General features: G+C 54.6%; 1 protein-coding gene across 1 annotated transcript in view; it reads left to right on the forward strand.

Annotated features, from left to right (window-relative positions):
- The window catches only part of LOC140698709 (interferon-induced GTP-binding protein Mx2-like), a 32364-nt gene that overhangs the window by 10324 nt on the left and 5368 nt on the right, over nt 1-16672 (forward strand). Inside the window, exons 4-12 of the mRNA XM_072969437.1 lie at nt 408-545; nt 2575-2729; nt 4530-4668; nt 9166-9364; nt 12205-12283; nt 14353-14475; nt 14783-14924; nt 15611-15769; nt 16176-16252. Of these exons, the coding sequence (XP_072825538.1) occupies nt 408-545; nt 2575-2729; nt 4530-4668; nt 9166-9364; nt 12205-12283; nt 14353-14475; nt 14783-14924; nt 15611-15769; nt 16176-16252 (1211 nt within the window). The remainder of the gene's footprint in view (nt 1-407; nt 546-2574; nt 2730-4529; nt 4669-9165; nt 9365-12204; nt 12284-14352; nt 14476-14782; nt 14925-15610; nt 15770-16175; nt 16253-16672) is intronic.

Below are 16672 nucleotides of genomic sequence, written 5' to 3' on the forward strand. Positions count from 1 at the left end.
GTGTGCAGGTACTAGGGGCTCCACCACAGGAGCCCACCCCAGGCAGCTCAGGGCAGTTCCAGCTTCCCTGGGAACTTGATCCCTCCCTGCCAGGCGCCCCCACAAACCTCACCCTTGGGCCCCGATGTGCACATCCTGCTCCCCCCCCTGCCTACCCCCACCCCCGGCCTGAGAGGGGCCTGGGAGGGCTGGACAGGGTCGGGCAGACCTCTGGCTGCCATCCCGCCTGTCCCGGACAACGCCCGAGGCGTTTCTAGGGCCTGGGGGTAAGTGTGGTGGCCTGGACTGGGCCCTAGAGGGGGACAGAAATTTCAGACCAAGCCTGCGGGGACACGGGGCAGGTCCTGGGGATAAGAGCAGAGGGCACCTGTGAACGCTTCTTTTATGTTTGGGAAACTCTCTCCCAGGAATCGTCACCAGGTGTCCGCTGGTGCTGCAACTGAAGAAACAGCTGCATGAGTGCACGTGGAGGGGGACACTCAGGTACCGGAACACGGAGCTCCAGCTGCAGGACCCCTCCCAGGTGGAGAGGGAAATCCGGAAAGGTAGGGCCCAGGGAGGCTGCAGGGGCGGCTCCTTCTGCCCGTGGCCATCCTCCTCGGGGCCCCTGCAGCTTCACAGGAGCCTGTGCTGGTCCCCTCCCCTCGCCCCTGCCTGCACGCCGTCCCTCCTGGTTGTCTGTCTGATTCTTCCTCTTTCTTTTGGTCTCAGCTTACCTGCCTGCTTTTCCTCTGGGAAGTGTCCCCCGCAGGGTCCCCGCTGGCCCCAGCCACCCTGGCACTGCTCTGATCTGGAGTGGCTGATTGCCTGTGGCAGTGGCTCTGCCCCCAGGCGACTTCCCCCAACACTGTCCCAGCCCCAGCCCCAGCCCCCGTAGCCCCCTCTCCCTCCCCTCAGCCGAAGGGTCATTAGTAGAAGCACAGCCAACCCTGGCCTTTGGACAAAACTCACCAGCCCTGGGGATTAGCCTCGGGCAGGCGCAGAATGCTCAAAAGCCTCCGTTGCTCCTGGATTCCGCTTCCAAACCTGCTTAGAGGAGCCCTGGGGGTCACCCTCCCGCAGCCCTGCCCCTCAGGTCCCTGAGTCTGCCTGTCCTTCCCAGAGGCTTCTCCCTGCCCCGCTCCCAAGCTGGGCTCAGCCAGGCAGGCAAAATTAGCCTTGATGCTCGCAGGAATCCCTGCAGACAGGGCCTCTGTTCCAGGCAGACGGGCTTTGCGCCCTACTCAGCCATAAACTCGGCACGTGAGACAGGGGTTTTCACGGCACTCCCTGGGCGTAGCTCCCCAGGAACCGCGTGGCCTCGGCTGGCTTACCAGGGGATCCCTCCCAGGTGGAGAGACGCTGCCCCAGTTCTAGCATTCACCCCCACCCCCAGTACAGAGGCTGCCTGCGGCCCTAACTGGCAAATTTCCTAGCGTCAAGTTTATAAAAGCTCTGCCCCCCAGCTCCGCCCGCCGCGCCTGTCCTGGGCGGCCGCGTGCCCCGCACGGCCCGCTGCGCCACTGAAGTCAGCCCTGGGCTCTGCAGCCCCACGAGCTCTGCGGGCAGAGCCCGGAGGGCGGTGGGCTCCCACACACCATGGGCGTGTGCTTGGATGAACGTGGAAAGATGAGTCATGAGCAAACACAGCTAAGGCATCTTTAGAATAGCGTCTCGGAACTCCGCTGCCCTGCTGGTGGAAGTCTGAGTTGGTGTGGCCACTTTGGAAAACTGGCACACTTTTCCAGTAAGGCTGGAGGCGTGCACACCCCATGTCGCCCCAGAAGTCCACTCCTGAGCACATGGGCAGCCGACACGTGTGCCAAGAGTCAGGTTCTAGGATGTTCATAGGCCCCACTGTAGACCCCCCAGTGTCCGTCCACAGTTGACTTGATCATGGCACTGGGTGGACGAACAGGCAGCAGTGAAAAGGAAGCAACCTCAGCTACCAGCAGCAGGACGGGGACCACGCAGGCCTCGTGGGGAGCGGGAAGCCAGACCAAGGGGTCCTGTGGTTCATGATTCCATTTGTGATTAGGCGAGACCACGTGAAACTGCTGTTCTCGTAGGTCAGAGGTGGTCGCCTCTCAGCAAATTCACTCGGCCCAGCCACGGATAAAGTGCAAAGTGGGCAAAAGGGCCCAGGCCAGGGGTCATCCTTGCTGGAGGCTGATGCCCGACAGGGAGAGAGCGCCTTGGAGGGCTGCCCGTGCTCTGTGACTTGAGCCGTGTGTTGGTTACACCTGTGAGTCCCGCCTGTGAAACTCACCGAGCACCTGCTTAGACGGTGGGGACTGTCCTGTGCGTGCGTGACTCCTCAGTGAAAGGTTACAAAAGTCGTACCTTAAGCAGCGACGATGAACGAGGATTGAAGCAGGCAAAGTTTACAGAGGAGCAGCCCTGGCTCTAGCCTGCCCCGAGCTCTGTCTGTAGAGAATCAGGCACTAAATCCGGCCTGCGCCTTACGCTGCTTCCCTGCCCCTCAGGGCTGTTCCCGAATACGGGAGAAGGGCTCAATGGCCACAGATGCAAAGTGCTTTTGCCGGGCCGGGCGGTCCGTCTGGACACTGGGTGTCTCCTCTCTGGTCTCCGCAGCCCAGGACGCCGTCGCTGGGAGTGGAGTTGGCATTAGCCACGAGCTCATTAGTCTGGAGGTCACCGCCCCTGAGGTTCCAGATCTGACCCTCATCGATCTTCCCGGCATCGCCAGGGTGGCCGTGGGAAATCAGCCCCAGGACATCGGGCGGCAGGTGAGCCTTTCTGGAACTTGGGAATGGGCCGTGCCACGTTGGGGTGGCTTCTGCGGCCTCTGCCGGCAGCCCCGCGTGCACTGGTGCACCTCCGCAGCCCTCCCTCTGAGCGGCTGTGGAGGAGACTGGGGTCGGACCTTCTAGGACTGGGGGCCCACACTCAGGTTCTGAGAAGGGCCTGGCAGGTCATGGAAATAGGCAAAGTTGTTTCAGGGGACAGCTGACACCTCACTGAATGTTGTCGTGTGGGAACGTCAGCCCTGTCTTACTGCTATCCTGATACTCAAAACGTGCCGGAAGTTTGGTTGTTACATGAGATCTGCTAATTTTAGGAAGAATTAAAAAAACATTACTATGTGAGTGAGTTGGAACTCAGGCTGTGATCTCTGGTCTGAGGCAGAAAGGCCAGCACCATGGACCGAGACGAGAACAGGCTCACCTTGAAGCAGACCTTGCCTCCTGATGAGGGATTCCTGAAAGAGGCCGGGGGCTCTTGAGCCAAGCACAGGGTCATAGGACAAGGAAACCGGGAGGAAGCTGTCATCTATGAGGTGCTCCCAGAAGGTGATGGTCACAGAATCAGGGGACAGCAACTTCCCTCTGTTCAGAGGGGTGACCCGGAGGCTTAGCCAGGTTTGGGGTGAGCAGGGCACTGAGCCCTGGGGCACTGAGTGGTGCCGGATGGGAGGAGCTGAAGGAGAATGTGTCCCAGTGGACCAGAGGAAGAGGGTGTGAATGGGGCCGAGAAAGGCGGTGCTCAACTGAATGCCCAGAGCAGGGCTGGACCTCGACCCTGTGCCCGCCTTGCAGGTCCACTCCCTTCCGCTTTCTCTCTACCGAGCCTCTTGCAGCCGAGGCGTTTTGTCAGTTTTTCCCCTCGTTAAATGCCATGTGTCCTGCTCCCCCAAACAGGTCACTGTAGGGACGTGCTTCCTTCTTCCCCCTTGAAAGCAGCGCTTATAATGAGGAAGCGTCCAGTGGGGAGGTGAGCGTGTAAGTTGGTCAAAACCAGGATGTAACTGTCTGTGTGAAGCTAGCGTGTGCTCATGTGATGGAAATTTTCTATTTTGTGGCTGTGCCTACTATTTTCTGTGCACAACTTGACATTAGACGGGATGTCAGCTGGGCAGCACTAAGTGTGAGTTATACCAAATATTAGGAAACACACCCCAAGGTGCCAGCCTGCTCCACGGTTATTGGTTTGCATTCTCCACGCAGGGAGTTAAAGGCATATCTGGCCCACGTCTCCTTTGTGCCTGCAACGTCTAAGAAATCTTATGACATCTCCCTAATTCTAATGAGCTAGACGCCTCCCGAGAACAAACTGCAGAAAAAGTCATTGGTTTTCCGCATAAACAAGGGTGGAGACATTACTGACGTCAGCTGTCACGGGGGCTGGCACTGAGCACCTGCCGCGGGCTGGTGCTGGGCTCTGCGTGGGGACGTCCGGGATCATGACAGGGACGCCCCAGAGGTGTCCTTCTGGGGAGGACACAGCACACACACACCACTCTCATCGAAGGCAGTCTCAGGAGCACCACGGGAGAGATCTGGAGAGGAAGGGGGTCTCGGGGGTCCGGAGGTCTTCGGGAAGGAAGAAACACTGGTGATGAGCTGTGCAGGATACGCAGGACGTCAACAGAGGACCCAGGAGGGCAGGTGGGCGCACACTCCCGAGGAAGAGGACAAGCCAGGGCCCAGAAGTGGGACAGCTGGGCCGTGGTCTGGGTGTCACACACATGTGGCTGTGTCGTTGGGTGATCAGAGATGAGCTCTTCCTTTGTGATTCCCTGGCATCAGATCAAGGCACTCATCAGGAAGTACATCCGGAGGCAGGAGACGATCAACCTGGTGGTGGTCCCCTGTAACGTGGACATCGCCACCACAGAGGCGCTGAGCATGGCCCAGGAGGTGGACCCCGATGGGGACAGGACCATAGGTAAGAAGAGGGAACCCAGTTCTAGAGGCCGGGAAGGGCGGGGCGAGTCCTCGTGTATATGGAAGGCCCTGGGTGGGAGCTCTGCCGGGGACGCCCACTCCTGTGTTGGGTCTGAGTGCTGTTCCCAGCGGGAGCTCCAGGGGCTGGGGGTCACAGCCAGGGTGAGACGTGTGGCCACAGTTGGGAGGTCCTTTGCCCTCCTTCCTCTTGTCCCTCATCTGCATTCTCAAACCGTTCCGGATGGGGGACGAGAACGTCCACAGTGGTCCACAAGGGAGAAAGTGCCTGGCCCATCAGCTCTGCAGTCCCACAGTTGAGTTCTTATGACTCCCTGGGGATGGGAAAGCCCTTCATAGAGCCCGGATGAGCATACTCAGTGAGCACACGTCCAGGCGTGCCCTGCAGCACAAGGTGTCTGCAGAACTCACATTCAAGCACAACTTTTTGTTGGGGACCTGGGTTCCCTTATATTCCTTTCGTTAAACAGCCACCCCGGAAGGTATTACAGGGGACTTGGCTTAAGAACACAGACTGCTTGGGTTGGAAGCCATGTCCTACCACTTACTGGCCGCACACCCTTAGGCAAACGGCAGCTCCTGTTTTTAAAGTTTTAATATTATTACCCAATGTCCCTTCTTTACGAGTCATCGCACCTACCCATAGCGTTTTCCTTCCTGACAACTGGCAAGTCATTTCCCTTGACTAAGTGGATACTCAGTACATACCTACCCTTTATCCATTTTTATTTTCCCAAACGAGTTCCCAGTTTCCCAGTAAGGATGGACACAAGCCGAGGGGGGCGCGGCTCAGTGCAGTGTTACTCCAGGCCAGACCACGCGTGCTCCCTTAGCTCCTGCCCCCTACAGGCGTCTCAGACACATGGACACACAGAGAAAACGCAGGTCTGGGGTCACCAGTCCTTGTAAGTGCAATTCCTGTCTCTTCTCACGATCGTAAGTCATGAGGGATGTCCTGCTGACGGCCGCGGCAGGTAACATCACCTGCCCAGTAGGTCGATTTGGATGTTGACATCTCTGTAGAAACTGAGTAACGCTTCTTATTAATCGTTGTCTGTTCCTCTCGTTAGGCATAAACTCCGATAACCGAAGGCTCTCACTAAATATCAGCTGCTATTAATATGAATTCACCAAGAACTGCAGGCGTAGAGGACACACAGTCAGACCTTAGTGCGTCCCAGACAGTATCACGGTGTCCCTGCAGGCTTTCCATCTGCACTCCAGGTCAAGTGCAGCGACAGAGACAAGTGCGCTGGGTTTAAAAAGAAAAGGGAATCCCCACCCACGTGCACAGCAGCATTCTTCACGAAAGCAAAAGGTGGGAGCAAACCAAGGGCCCATCAAGGGAGGAGTGCACAAGCGAACCACGGTGCGCACACACAGTGGGGTGCTGTCCAGCCTTGAAAAGGAAGGACATGAAATAAGCCAGTCCCAGAAAGATAAATCCTGTAGATTCCACTGATATGAGGAACCTGGACAGATTCAAAGAGACAGAAAGTAGAATGGTGGTTGCCAGAAGCGGGGAAGGGGAATGGCAGTTAATGAAAGGGTACAGAGTTTTGGTTTTGCAAGATGAAGAAATTCTGGAGCTGGGTGGTGGTCACAATGGCACGGCAGTGAGGCTGTACTTAATGCCACCCAACTGGAGTCTTAGAAATGGCTACAATTGTAAACTTGGTTACGGGTATTTCACCATGCTTTACAAAACAAACTTGAGAAGTGGGGACCACGATGGTGCAGAAAGGGGGGAGCAGCGTCTTCTCACGCACTGAGGTATTCTCTGGTCAATGTGAGTTATGTGTACTTTAGCACATTTTTTAAAAACAGAAATGGAATGAATGCCTATGCAGTACTTCCAAAGGGTGAAAATAGAACAAATTTGGTGGATGGTGTAGTTGTGGATTACAGAATATTAAGCTTGGGGAAGAACAGAGTCAGAATATTTGTGGGGTCCCCACCAAGCTTGTTCCCCATCCATGCACTGCTAAATGCACACTGTCCACACAGCCAGCTCCGGCTGAGCTCCTGGCCCCACCTTGGGACAGAGAAGGCTCTGGTCAAGGTCACCAGAGGCCTCCGTGCTGACAAACGCGCAGTGCCTTCTCTGTGCTCATCTTCCTCCACCTCTCAGCCAGAGTCAAGATGGCGACCACTCCCTTCTTGGCATCTTCCTTCCTTCGCTGGGACATCACGGCCTGCTGGCCTCTGGGTCCCCATTCTCTCTCAGGTCTCCTCTTCCCTGGCCACCTGGAGGTCTCGATCTTGGTCTGGTTGCTTTTTCAATTCTCTAACCTCTAAGTACTGGAAACCCAGAACTTGGTCCTGAGCTCTCCCTCTGTTAACACAGTCTCTTTAAATAATCGCGTCTGTCCACAGTTTCGAGTCCCATCGATTTGCCCGCGACACCCACACCTATATCTGTAACCCTTAGCCTTCCCCTAGGCCTGACATCTCCACTTGGAAGCGCATTAAGTGTCTCCAATTTAATGTGACCAAAGCACAACCCCTGGGGTCTGCACCCTACCCAGATTCTCCTCCTTCCCAGGCTTCAGGCCTCTTTCTTAGCGCCACACCCGCCTGCCCAGGTCTGAAGCCAAATCAGACAGTCACCCCTGATTCTGCCTTCTGCTTGCTTGCACATGTCTAACCCATCTGAAGTCCTGGTGACTCTGCCTCCAGACCGACACCACAGCCATCTGCACTTCTCATTTGCACAGGCTGAGCCTCCATCACCTGCTGCCTGGGCTCTCCACACGCACCTTGCCCAGTGCACTGCACTCTCTGCTGGCCTTAAACATGTAAATCGGGTCATGTTGCCCTGCCCCCGACTGACTCTCTAGTGCTCCCTCCTCACATACACAAACCCAGACTCCTGTGCCTGGACGACAAGCCCCCTGTGGCCTGGCCCCTGCGTGGCTCTCTGAGCACAGTTCCCGTTGCTCTCTGCCGCGCCCTCCTCTCCAGTCCCGCTCAGTCATCCCAGCTCCTTCTTCCCGAGGGCCTGGAAGGGTCTTTCTCCATCTTCACTAGGCCGGCTCCTTCCTCCTGTCAGACCTCAGCCTGAGCGCTGCCTTCCCAGGGGCCCGCCTGGGGACCCAGCCGGGATCTATACCGTCCACGCCTGCCTGCACTCACCCGCCAGCGGTCACTGTAGTTCTCTGCATAGCACGGATCAACAGCGGATGTTTTTCTTTGTTTCTTTTATGTTACTGGATTCATTTATCTAGCGCTTTCCCACTGGAAGGGAGGGGATATTCATGAGATCAGGGACTTTGCAGTCTTGTTCACGGCCACCTGCTCAACACCCACAGCATGTGCTTGACCCAGTGTGCTCCTTTCTTAATTCAATATGTTTGTGTAAAGCATCTAGGAATGGATTGATTTTGTTTTTATAATTGAAGTGTCTAGAAATGTTTGGCAGTTAGTGGCCTTCCCTGTAGCCGGGGCCCTAAATGAGGCTCATGAGCAAATGCTGCAGATGGGGGTGCATTCGCATGCGTCCTCTTTTTCAGCCAGGCTCACTGTGAGAAGGCGCTCTCCCCAGCTGCAGCGAGTCCTAGCAGAGCGTCCCAAGTTCTATTCTCTTGTACTTGTCCTCAGAATAAAGGCCAGTGGCCTAGGCTTCCACGAGTGACCGCTGCTTCCAGGGACGGGCCTTCTTGGCTGCTTTCTCCCTCCCAGGGGAAGGTCCTCTCTGGCCACGGCAGGTGCGAGAGTAGATTCAGAGACATCTCGACTCTGTCAGTGACATGAAGGCCTGTGCTTGCACAAACCTCTTGGTGACTGTGAAGATCCGCTCTTAAATAACACCTTTTGGTGACAGGAAGGTCAAAAGAGAGAGAGAAATTCAATCCTTTAGGTGCCAGGAATGTCTCAGGAAATGGTGGACCAGAAGTCCAGACTTCACAGCAAATTAAAAACAATGACAGTGACAGTAGAAGATGACCTTCAGGTTTCTAACAGGAAACAAAGAGGAAATGCAGCGGGAATCTGACACTCAAAGAACACTATCACTCAGAATGCACGGCTTTCCATCCAGTGTGAGTGGGGAGCAGTGAGGGCGGGAGAGCGAGACAGGAAGGCAGGCGGGAGAATCTCAGAGGAGGAACCACAAGAAGGGGGCGGAGCGAGTCTGACCAGAGACTCCAGACCCTCCTGATGACGGGTCCTTGGAAACGTGGTGGTGGAGCCGGTCCGATCTGATGCTGCTGCCTTAGCGTCGGCACCCAGCAGGCACCCAAGAAACATTTGTTAAACAAGTGACCCAAGGCAGTTAAGGAGTCGAGTGAGTGGATAAGCAAATGCAGGTGCAAGGAAGAGGGGTGACGGTGGGATCAATGAATGGGCAGCCAGGCACTGGGCGGTCAAGGCTGCGGAAGACTTGGTTGGTCTTGCGCAAGAAAAGGCCCATAGCCTAGTGGAAGTCAAACACGTTTGAGGGGACAACTGACCTCCAGTGCTTTCCTCCATCATCTCACAGGGATCCTGACCAAACCAGACCTAGTGGACAAGGGCACCGAGAAATGCGTCCTGAACGTGATGCAGAACCTCACGTACCGCCTCAAGAAGGGCTACATGATAGTGAAGTGCCGGGGCCAGCAGGACATCCTGGACAAACTGAGCTTGGCCGAGGCCACCAGGAGAGAGACGCTGTTCTTCCAAATGCATCCGTACTTCAGGTGAGGTTCTTTGGGACAGCCTTGGAGCTGGACTCCCTGGAAGCCAGTTCCGCCTACCAGGATTGGCCGATACGATGACCAAATTACGTGTAAAATTATACCACCTGGCATAACATATCCTTGTCTTAATTTTGGTGTTAAGTTTTGTTGGCTTATTTAAACCAAACATTTTCTCTTGGTCTCTAATGATGCTGCTGATGAAAACCTTGTAACATGGCATTTCATGGGGCATATACACTGTGGTTTCCCCAAAGGTTTTCACTTGTTGCTCATTTGAGTCCCACAAATTGTTAAGAGGTACATATAGCAGGTGAGGTTCTTCCCATTTTTATAGATGAGGACGATGAGGTCGAACAAATAGTGAATGAAAAGAGGCCTAGAAACAGATCTTCTAACTTTTGGAAACTAGTGAACCTGGTCAAAGGCGTTAAAGATGTAAGATGTTAAATCAACCAGCACACCCGCTTGCTGTTTGGAACTCTCCCGAACCAGCACCCGGATCCTCCCTTCTGTCTGTCCCCACCCTGAATCCAAGACACACACTGTTTTCGGTAGCACTGGGGGTCACAGGGAGAGAAGGCCCCGCTCGCCGAGCAAGAAGAAGGCTCTGTAACAGCCACACCCCTGGTTCTCAGCCCTGAGCCAGCAGGGGATCCAGCTGGCTGTGCCCCGGCCCAGAGTTTCTGAGGTCTGGGCTTGAGGCCGCAGAATCTGTGTTCCTAACACGTTCCCAGAAGTTGCTGGTCCAGGAACCAGACTTTGAAAACAACCGAATTTGGGGAAAATTAAGTCTTGGATGAAAAAGTGTGTTGAAGCCCTTTGTCGCTGGACATCTGACTTCAGTCATCGTGCGTCCACGCACTGGGACTCGGCCCCTGCAGGACAGCTCTCAGAGCAGCCCTGGGACGATGAGCCCACGGGTCCGTCCTGAATCTGTGCTGACAGCAAACACTCAGAGGCCGGACCGCCTGGTGTGCGGCCCCGGGCAAGCGCCTTCCCCTTTGTCTTTGCCTTTGCCTTTCTCTCTGTAAGCCTGGTTGTTCCATGATTAAATATTTGTAAAGCTCTTAGAACGGTGTAGGCACTCAGGAAGCCCCATGTAAACAGTTACAAAATCCATTTCATTACGGCAACAGCATTTGACACAAGGTCGACGTTTCCAAGAAATGTGAAAGTGCACAATGCAGTATTGTTCACCACAGGCACAGCGTTGTTCCACGGATCCCTAGAAGTGACTTATCTTGCAGAATTGAGACTTTATCCCCTTTGCTTAGCAAGCCCTCATTTCCTCCTGCCCCCACACGTGGCAACAGCCATTCCACTCCCTGACGGCACAAGTCTGATGCCTTTAGATAGCTCCTGTAAAGGGAGCCACGTGCTCTTTGTCCTTCTACGGCTGGCTTAATGCACTTAGCATGAAGTCCTCAAGGGTCATTCACGGTGTCACGTGTTGCAAAGTCTCCTTCCTTTTAAAGGTGGAACCATATTCTATTGCAGGCACATCCGCATTTTCTTTATCCACGTGTCTGTCCCCGTCGCAGACACTGTGAGCAGTGCGGCAGTGAACACAGGAGTGTCAGTATTGCTTTGAGATCTTGATTCCAATTCTCTTGAGTAAGTCCCCAGGAGGGAGATGACCGGATCACGTGGGAGCCCCATTTTAAAGTTTGGAATTTTCATACTGCTTTTCGTACTGGCTGCACCATTTTGCACTCCATCGACAGTGCACGAGGGACCCAGCTTCTCCGCATCCTGGCCAGCACCTGTGCTCTGGTGTGTGGATAACATCATCCTCAGAGATGGGAAGTGATGTTTCATTGTGGTTTTGATTTGCATTTCCCTGACGGTCAGCGACGTTAGCACATTTTCATGGACTGAGTGGCCATCGTGTGTCTTCTCTGAGGAAATCTCTATTCCAGTCGTTAGCCCGTTTCTCAGTTGTGTTTTCGGGGTTTTGATAGTGACTTGTAGGAGCTCCTTGTGTATTTCTGAAACACACTCTCGATCAGATGTGTGGTCTGCAGATGTTTTCTCCCGTTTGGTGCGCTGCCTCTTCCTCCGCTAATTGTCTCCTCGGTGCTGGGGCCCCGTGGTTCCATGTAGTCCTGCCTGCCTGCTTTGCTTTTGTTTCCTGTGCTTTTGCTGTCCTGGCTGTGAAACCATTTCCAGGACCGACGGGATGAAGGTGTCGCCCTGGTCCAGGTGTCTGCCTGGGCCAGGCTTCCACTGGAGCCGCTGAGCCGCTTCCTCCTGACTTTTGCGTCTGGTTTGAGAGGAGGATCCAGCCCCACTCTTTGCGTGTGGAAACCCAGTTTGGCCAACACCACCTGTTGGAGAGGTCGTCCTCTCCCCTCTGCAGGTTCTTGGTGCTGTTACCAACGCCAGTTAACGGCGTCCGCGCCCCGCAGGCCCCTCTGCCCGTCTCTGCGGCGGCAGCTCCGTCACATCTGTGACACGTCAGGGGCTGGGGTGCCTGCTGCTTGATCCTCTTTATGGAGGTGGATTCGGCCGTTTGGGGACAAGTGTTGGTTGGGAGAAATGAAATGCTATTTTGGGCAAGTCGTTTAACCTCTCTGAAGTTACGTGTGTTTCGCTTTTCCTGAAAAGATGCCTCATGACTTTGTTGGGATGATAAGAGGAGACAGCTGAGTGCAAGCTTCCCGGCCCCGTGCTGGCCGCGGCGCGGGCTTCCACGGAGTTGCCAGTGTCCTTCTCGAGGGCCGCCTGGCTTTTCGGATGACGCGTGTTACCCCGAGACGCGAGCCGCCCTGGCCACCTGCAAGGCCCACTACTGGAGAGCGAGCCCTTCCTGAGCTGACGTGTGCCCTCTCCTGTTTCAGAGGTCTCCTGGAGGAAGGAAAGGCCACCGTGCCTCGTCTGGCAGAAAGGCTCACCGCCGAGCTCACCGCGCACATCAGGGTGAGTCAGAGGGTCGGGCTGCAGGCTACAAAAGTAACAGCCCGTCCAAGTCACGTTCGTGGGCAGCAGTTGGCCAAGACACCCATCAAACTGCCCAAATCAGCAAGCAAGCAAGCATGTCTGAAACGCAAGTCATTCAAGGCACAGGCTCACAAGAGAGCGCCTGTAACGGGGAAGCAACGCCTGCATGATGTTGGAAGAAAGAGTGAATCCGTCCGTTCGGGGGCAGTGAGGGAAGAAGGAGGACTCAGCGCCCGGGGCCGTCAGGGCCGTCCAGCAGCGGGGAGAGCGGCCGAGAGGGGAACGGACGCGCGGCAGCTTGGCAGGAGCTTGTTAACGCGTCACGGCACAAAAATCATCTTCCCAGCTTCCAGCTCGTAGGAGAGAAATGTTCAGTGTTCACCGGTTCTCAAGCACAGACGACCCCAGGCAAAGCTCTCCTGGCGTCGCTGACGCCCGGGCGACCGTGGCCCGGTGTTCTCGGAGCAGCAGAGCCCGTGTCGTGCTGCCCGGACCCGTGTGCCCGAGGTCGAGCAACGCGGGAAGAGTGAACATTAACCCTTAGGGCAGAGACGATCCCGGGGGCTGGATTCCAGTCTGTGCTGAGCTGGCTGTCACACAAAGGCAATGGATTCTTTTGAACCGGAAAACACAGATTCACAGGATATTTGCTTGGAAGTGGCCAGTGGATCTCAAACTGTGTGTGCACAGAAGTTACCCAGAGTGTTTCTTTCAGCTCAGATTCCCAGGGCCTGGGTCCGAATTTCCGAGTCACCAGGCATTGGGTGGGATCCACGAGTCTCCCCCTCACGTTCCAGGTGACCTGGGGAACACACTTTGAGGAACACTGATTCCAGGGAAATCCCCTTAATCTGAAGCACAGGATTCTGAGAAATGCATGCCTGCCTCAGAGGTATATCCCTTGTCTAGTGGAGATAAACACCTTTTTTTTTTAGAAGGTATTGCATTTTGATAATAGTTTCATAACCTACATTTAAATATTTCACATTAACATTTAAACATTTAAATACTTCACGTTAAACATTAAAATTTAAATATTTAACATTTAAATACTTCATTGAAATTCGAATTTAAGTTTTTTACTATTTTAAATTCGTTAAACATTGTGTATCAAGACTCAGTTATGATCATTGGAAATATCAGAAAAAGAATGAATACATTTCTGCCTATGGCTGCGAGCTGCCAGAGAGAGAGAGAAACACACACACCATATCGACCTCTTGGGAAGCTAATCCACAAACTGCCTGTAAATCCCCATGAGCTCATCCTGCCCGGTGTCTGCACCAGCATCATGCACTCAGGTGCCTTTACCTACCCTGTTCCCGGGCACGGGCCGAGGATCGGGTGGTCAGGGTGCCCAGTGGAACTCTGCACCTTAGTAGCTCAGTGATATATCGAGCAGTCCGCCTCTCTGAGCCACAGGCTCCTCTCTTGTGAAAAAGAATCAATAAAGACGTGTGCTTTGTGTTGCCTGTGGGGCTCACCTGAGATGTGAGGTCTTGGACCGATGCTTGGCCCAAAGACCCCCCTCCCGGGTGTCCACTCCATCCTTCCCAGTCCCTGACTTTGTCATCTTCATCAGTTACACTGACTGGTTGGCACGGTGCCCAGCCTGACACCAACACGAAAACACATCCTTCCACCAAAGCACCATTTATCAGTTTACAACACTCAAACTACCACCAACAGAGCATTTCATTAAATAAGTCTCCCATTATTTTCAAGTGTATTTGTTCTCTCGATGCAAAGCTCCAAGCCAAACAAAACAAAACAAGAAGCGGCCCCTCCTCCCCTGACGGCCCCCCTCCCAGATCACCCCGCAAAACCTCGCAGAACACCGGATCTTTCCAACTGCAGTGCATGGCATTGCCTTCAAAGCCCAACTTGGGCTCCTTAGCAGGTATCCAACTAAACAAGCTTCCCACAGGGTAATAGGAATTCCGGGTCCCCTGGAAACTTTCAGATGGGATTCCGCCCATATACCTGAGAAAGCTGTCGTCTGATTTCATCAAGCTGCAGAGTTTCAGTGTTTCTCTTACTTTGTTCAGAAATCCCTCCCACTGTTGGAAAATCAAATAAAGGAGAACCAGCAGAGGGCGATAGAGGAGCTGCGCCAGTGTGGAGCCAACGTCCCCAGCCATGATGCTGATAAAATGTTCTTTCTGATTGAGGTGAGGATGCCAGGGACTGCGTCTGACACTGGGCACAGAAAGTGGCTTCTGCGTCACCCGGTCTCTCTAGGTGGCCGAATCCTTCCTGGTGGCCCCGCACGTCTCTAGGTGGCCCTCCACGTGAGCGTCCCCGCAGGTGACATGTGGGAGCTCCGCCCTGTCCCCTCTGTGTCTCAACAGGGGATGAGGTGGCTGGGGGGTCCCCTGATCTCCTTGCAGACCCCAGCCCCCCACCACACGCTGCTGTCCCGGTTCCTGCTCTTAATATGACCACAGGACTGATGGATGATTTTATCTCATTTTTCAGAAAATTAAGGCATTTAATCAGGACATTGAAAAGTTAATAGAAGGAGAAGAAGTCGTAAAGGAGAAAGAGGCCCGCTTATATAACAAAGTCAGAGAGGAGTTTAAAAACTGGGTCCTCATACTTGCAGCCAACACCGAAAAAGGTAAGTCCTGGGGCAGTGCTCCCCTAAGAGCAGGGTCATATTCCCCGAGACCAGACAGCCATCGGGGGAGCACTGTCCTCGCCAGCTCAGCAGGAGCCACCCCCACACCTGCCGTGTCCTTCTTGCCTCCCTGCTTTTCAAGGCTGGACAGTATCACTTACCCCGTCTCTCCCCTTCTCTTCAGCCCTAACGCAGGACCAAAGAGGGTGATGGTTTTCCTGACAAAGTTCTAGCTTCCATTCTGCTGCAGCCCAGGTCCCAGGAGGATACGTGCCCGTGTGTGCGTGTGCGTGTGCGTGTGTGTCTGTGTGTGTGTATCTTTGTTTTAACGCTTAATAAAAACAGCCCTCTCCATCCATGGGAGGATTCCTCCGGCTGTGTCTGGATGTGTTCTTGGGAGAGCTGCAAGTGCACAAGAATTTCTGAGGTTCTGTTTTCACTGAATCAGATTTTTTCCCTTCTAATTATAACCATTCAACTTCTCTCTCAGGATGACGACCCTCAATTGAAACACATTTGAACAGATAAAGATTTCTGTGTCTTAAATGTCACTGTTTCTCAAATTGGCATTATCAGAGCAATACATTTTTTGATTAGAAACATTGGGGTAAGTTTCAGTGGGTCCCATCTGTAAAATATCTCCGAAATTATTAGAGTTTACCATGGTGGTTTGTTCTGTCTTGTAGTTAAAAATGTCATCCACGAAGAAGTCTCAAGATATGAGAAGCAGTATCGAGGCAAAGAGCTCCTGGGCTTCGTCAACTACAGGACGTTTGAGACCATCGTGAAGCAGTACCTGGAACGGCTGGTGGACCCGGCGGTCGTCATGCTGCAGAAAGTCGTTGGTAGGAGCTCTCCTGCCTGCTGTACCTCCCGTGGGTGCCAGGGCCTTGGGGGGGGGGCGGGAACGGAATGATCGGACACAGGCTGCGGATTCTAGCAGCCTCGGGGGGAGGATGAGTATGTGTGAGCTTTATCTGCATCATAGCTGGGCCTCTGTGCTGCTGTGCGGGGAGCAGTCCCGTGCTAACCCTGTAGAGGACACACCCAGCAAAAGGCCAGGAAACCCAGGGACCTGCTCAGGGTGGCGGTGACAGTGGGGTTGAGAGCCGTCCCCCCTTCCCCCTTGGTCTGTGGATCTGGGGAGCTCAGCCCCAGGACGGGGACAAGGCGTCATGATCCATCCACCCTGTGTCTTCAGCCCGTTTCTTCCTGGCTGCAGTTCACTGCCGTTTTGCTTTCTTTGCTCAGAGACTGTCTGGCACACTTTCACCGACACAGCCAGAAAACACTTCAGTGAGTTTTCCAACCTCAGTCAAACTGCCCAGGTGAGTGCCTGCCGTTTACCTGCTGGTCACCTGTACTTCGGGCTGACCCACCGGGTCTAACAGGTGAAGGAAGCTAGACATGTACTGTCCGTTGGAGACAGGAGGCCAGGGTGACGACTGCAGGGTAGCGGGGCTGGCGACTCCAGGAGCGGCGGCCCTTTGGCTCCTGCTCAGGAGAGGCCCCCTCCCTGGCGAAGGAGACCAAGCGCGCGCCCGGGAGCTCTCTTTCCCGCGAGCCCCCCAGCCCGGCGGGGCGCGGGCTGGCCGGTGACACCCGAGCCTGTCACTGAGCCGAGGGACTGGCTGGGGCTTGGAGTCTCCTCCCAGCACCAAGGACAGCGTGTCTGCGAGGCCGACCCCAAAGCCTTCCACGCCTGACTTAAAGACCTCGCCAGGGCTGTGTGCGTCTTCAGTCAGCAG

This window comes from Vicugna pacos, chromosome 1 (genome assembly GCF_048564905.1).
Source record: "Vicugna pacos chromosome 1, VicPac4, whole genome shotgun sequence".
Lineage (NCBI taxonomy): Eukaryota > Metazoa > Chordata > Mammalia > Artiodactyla > Camelidae > Vicugna > Vicugna pacos.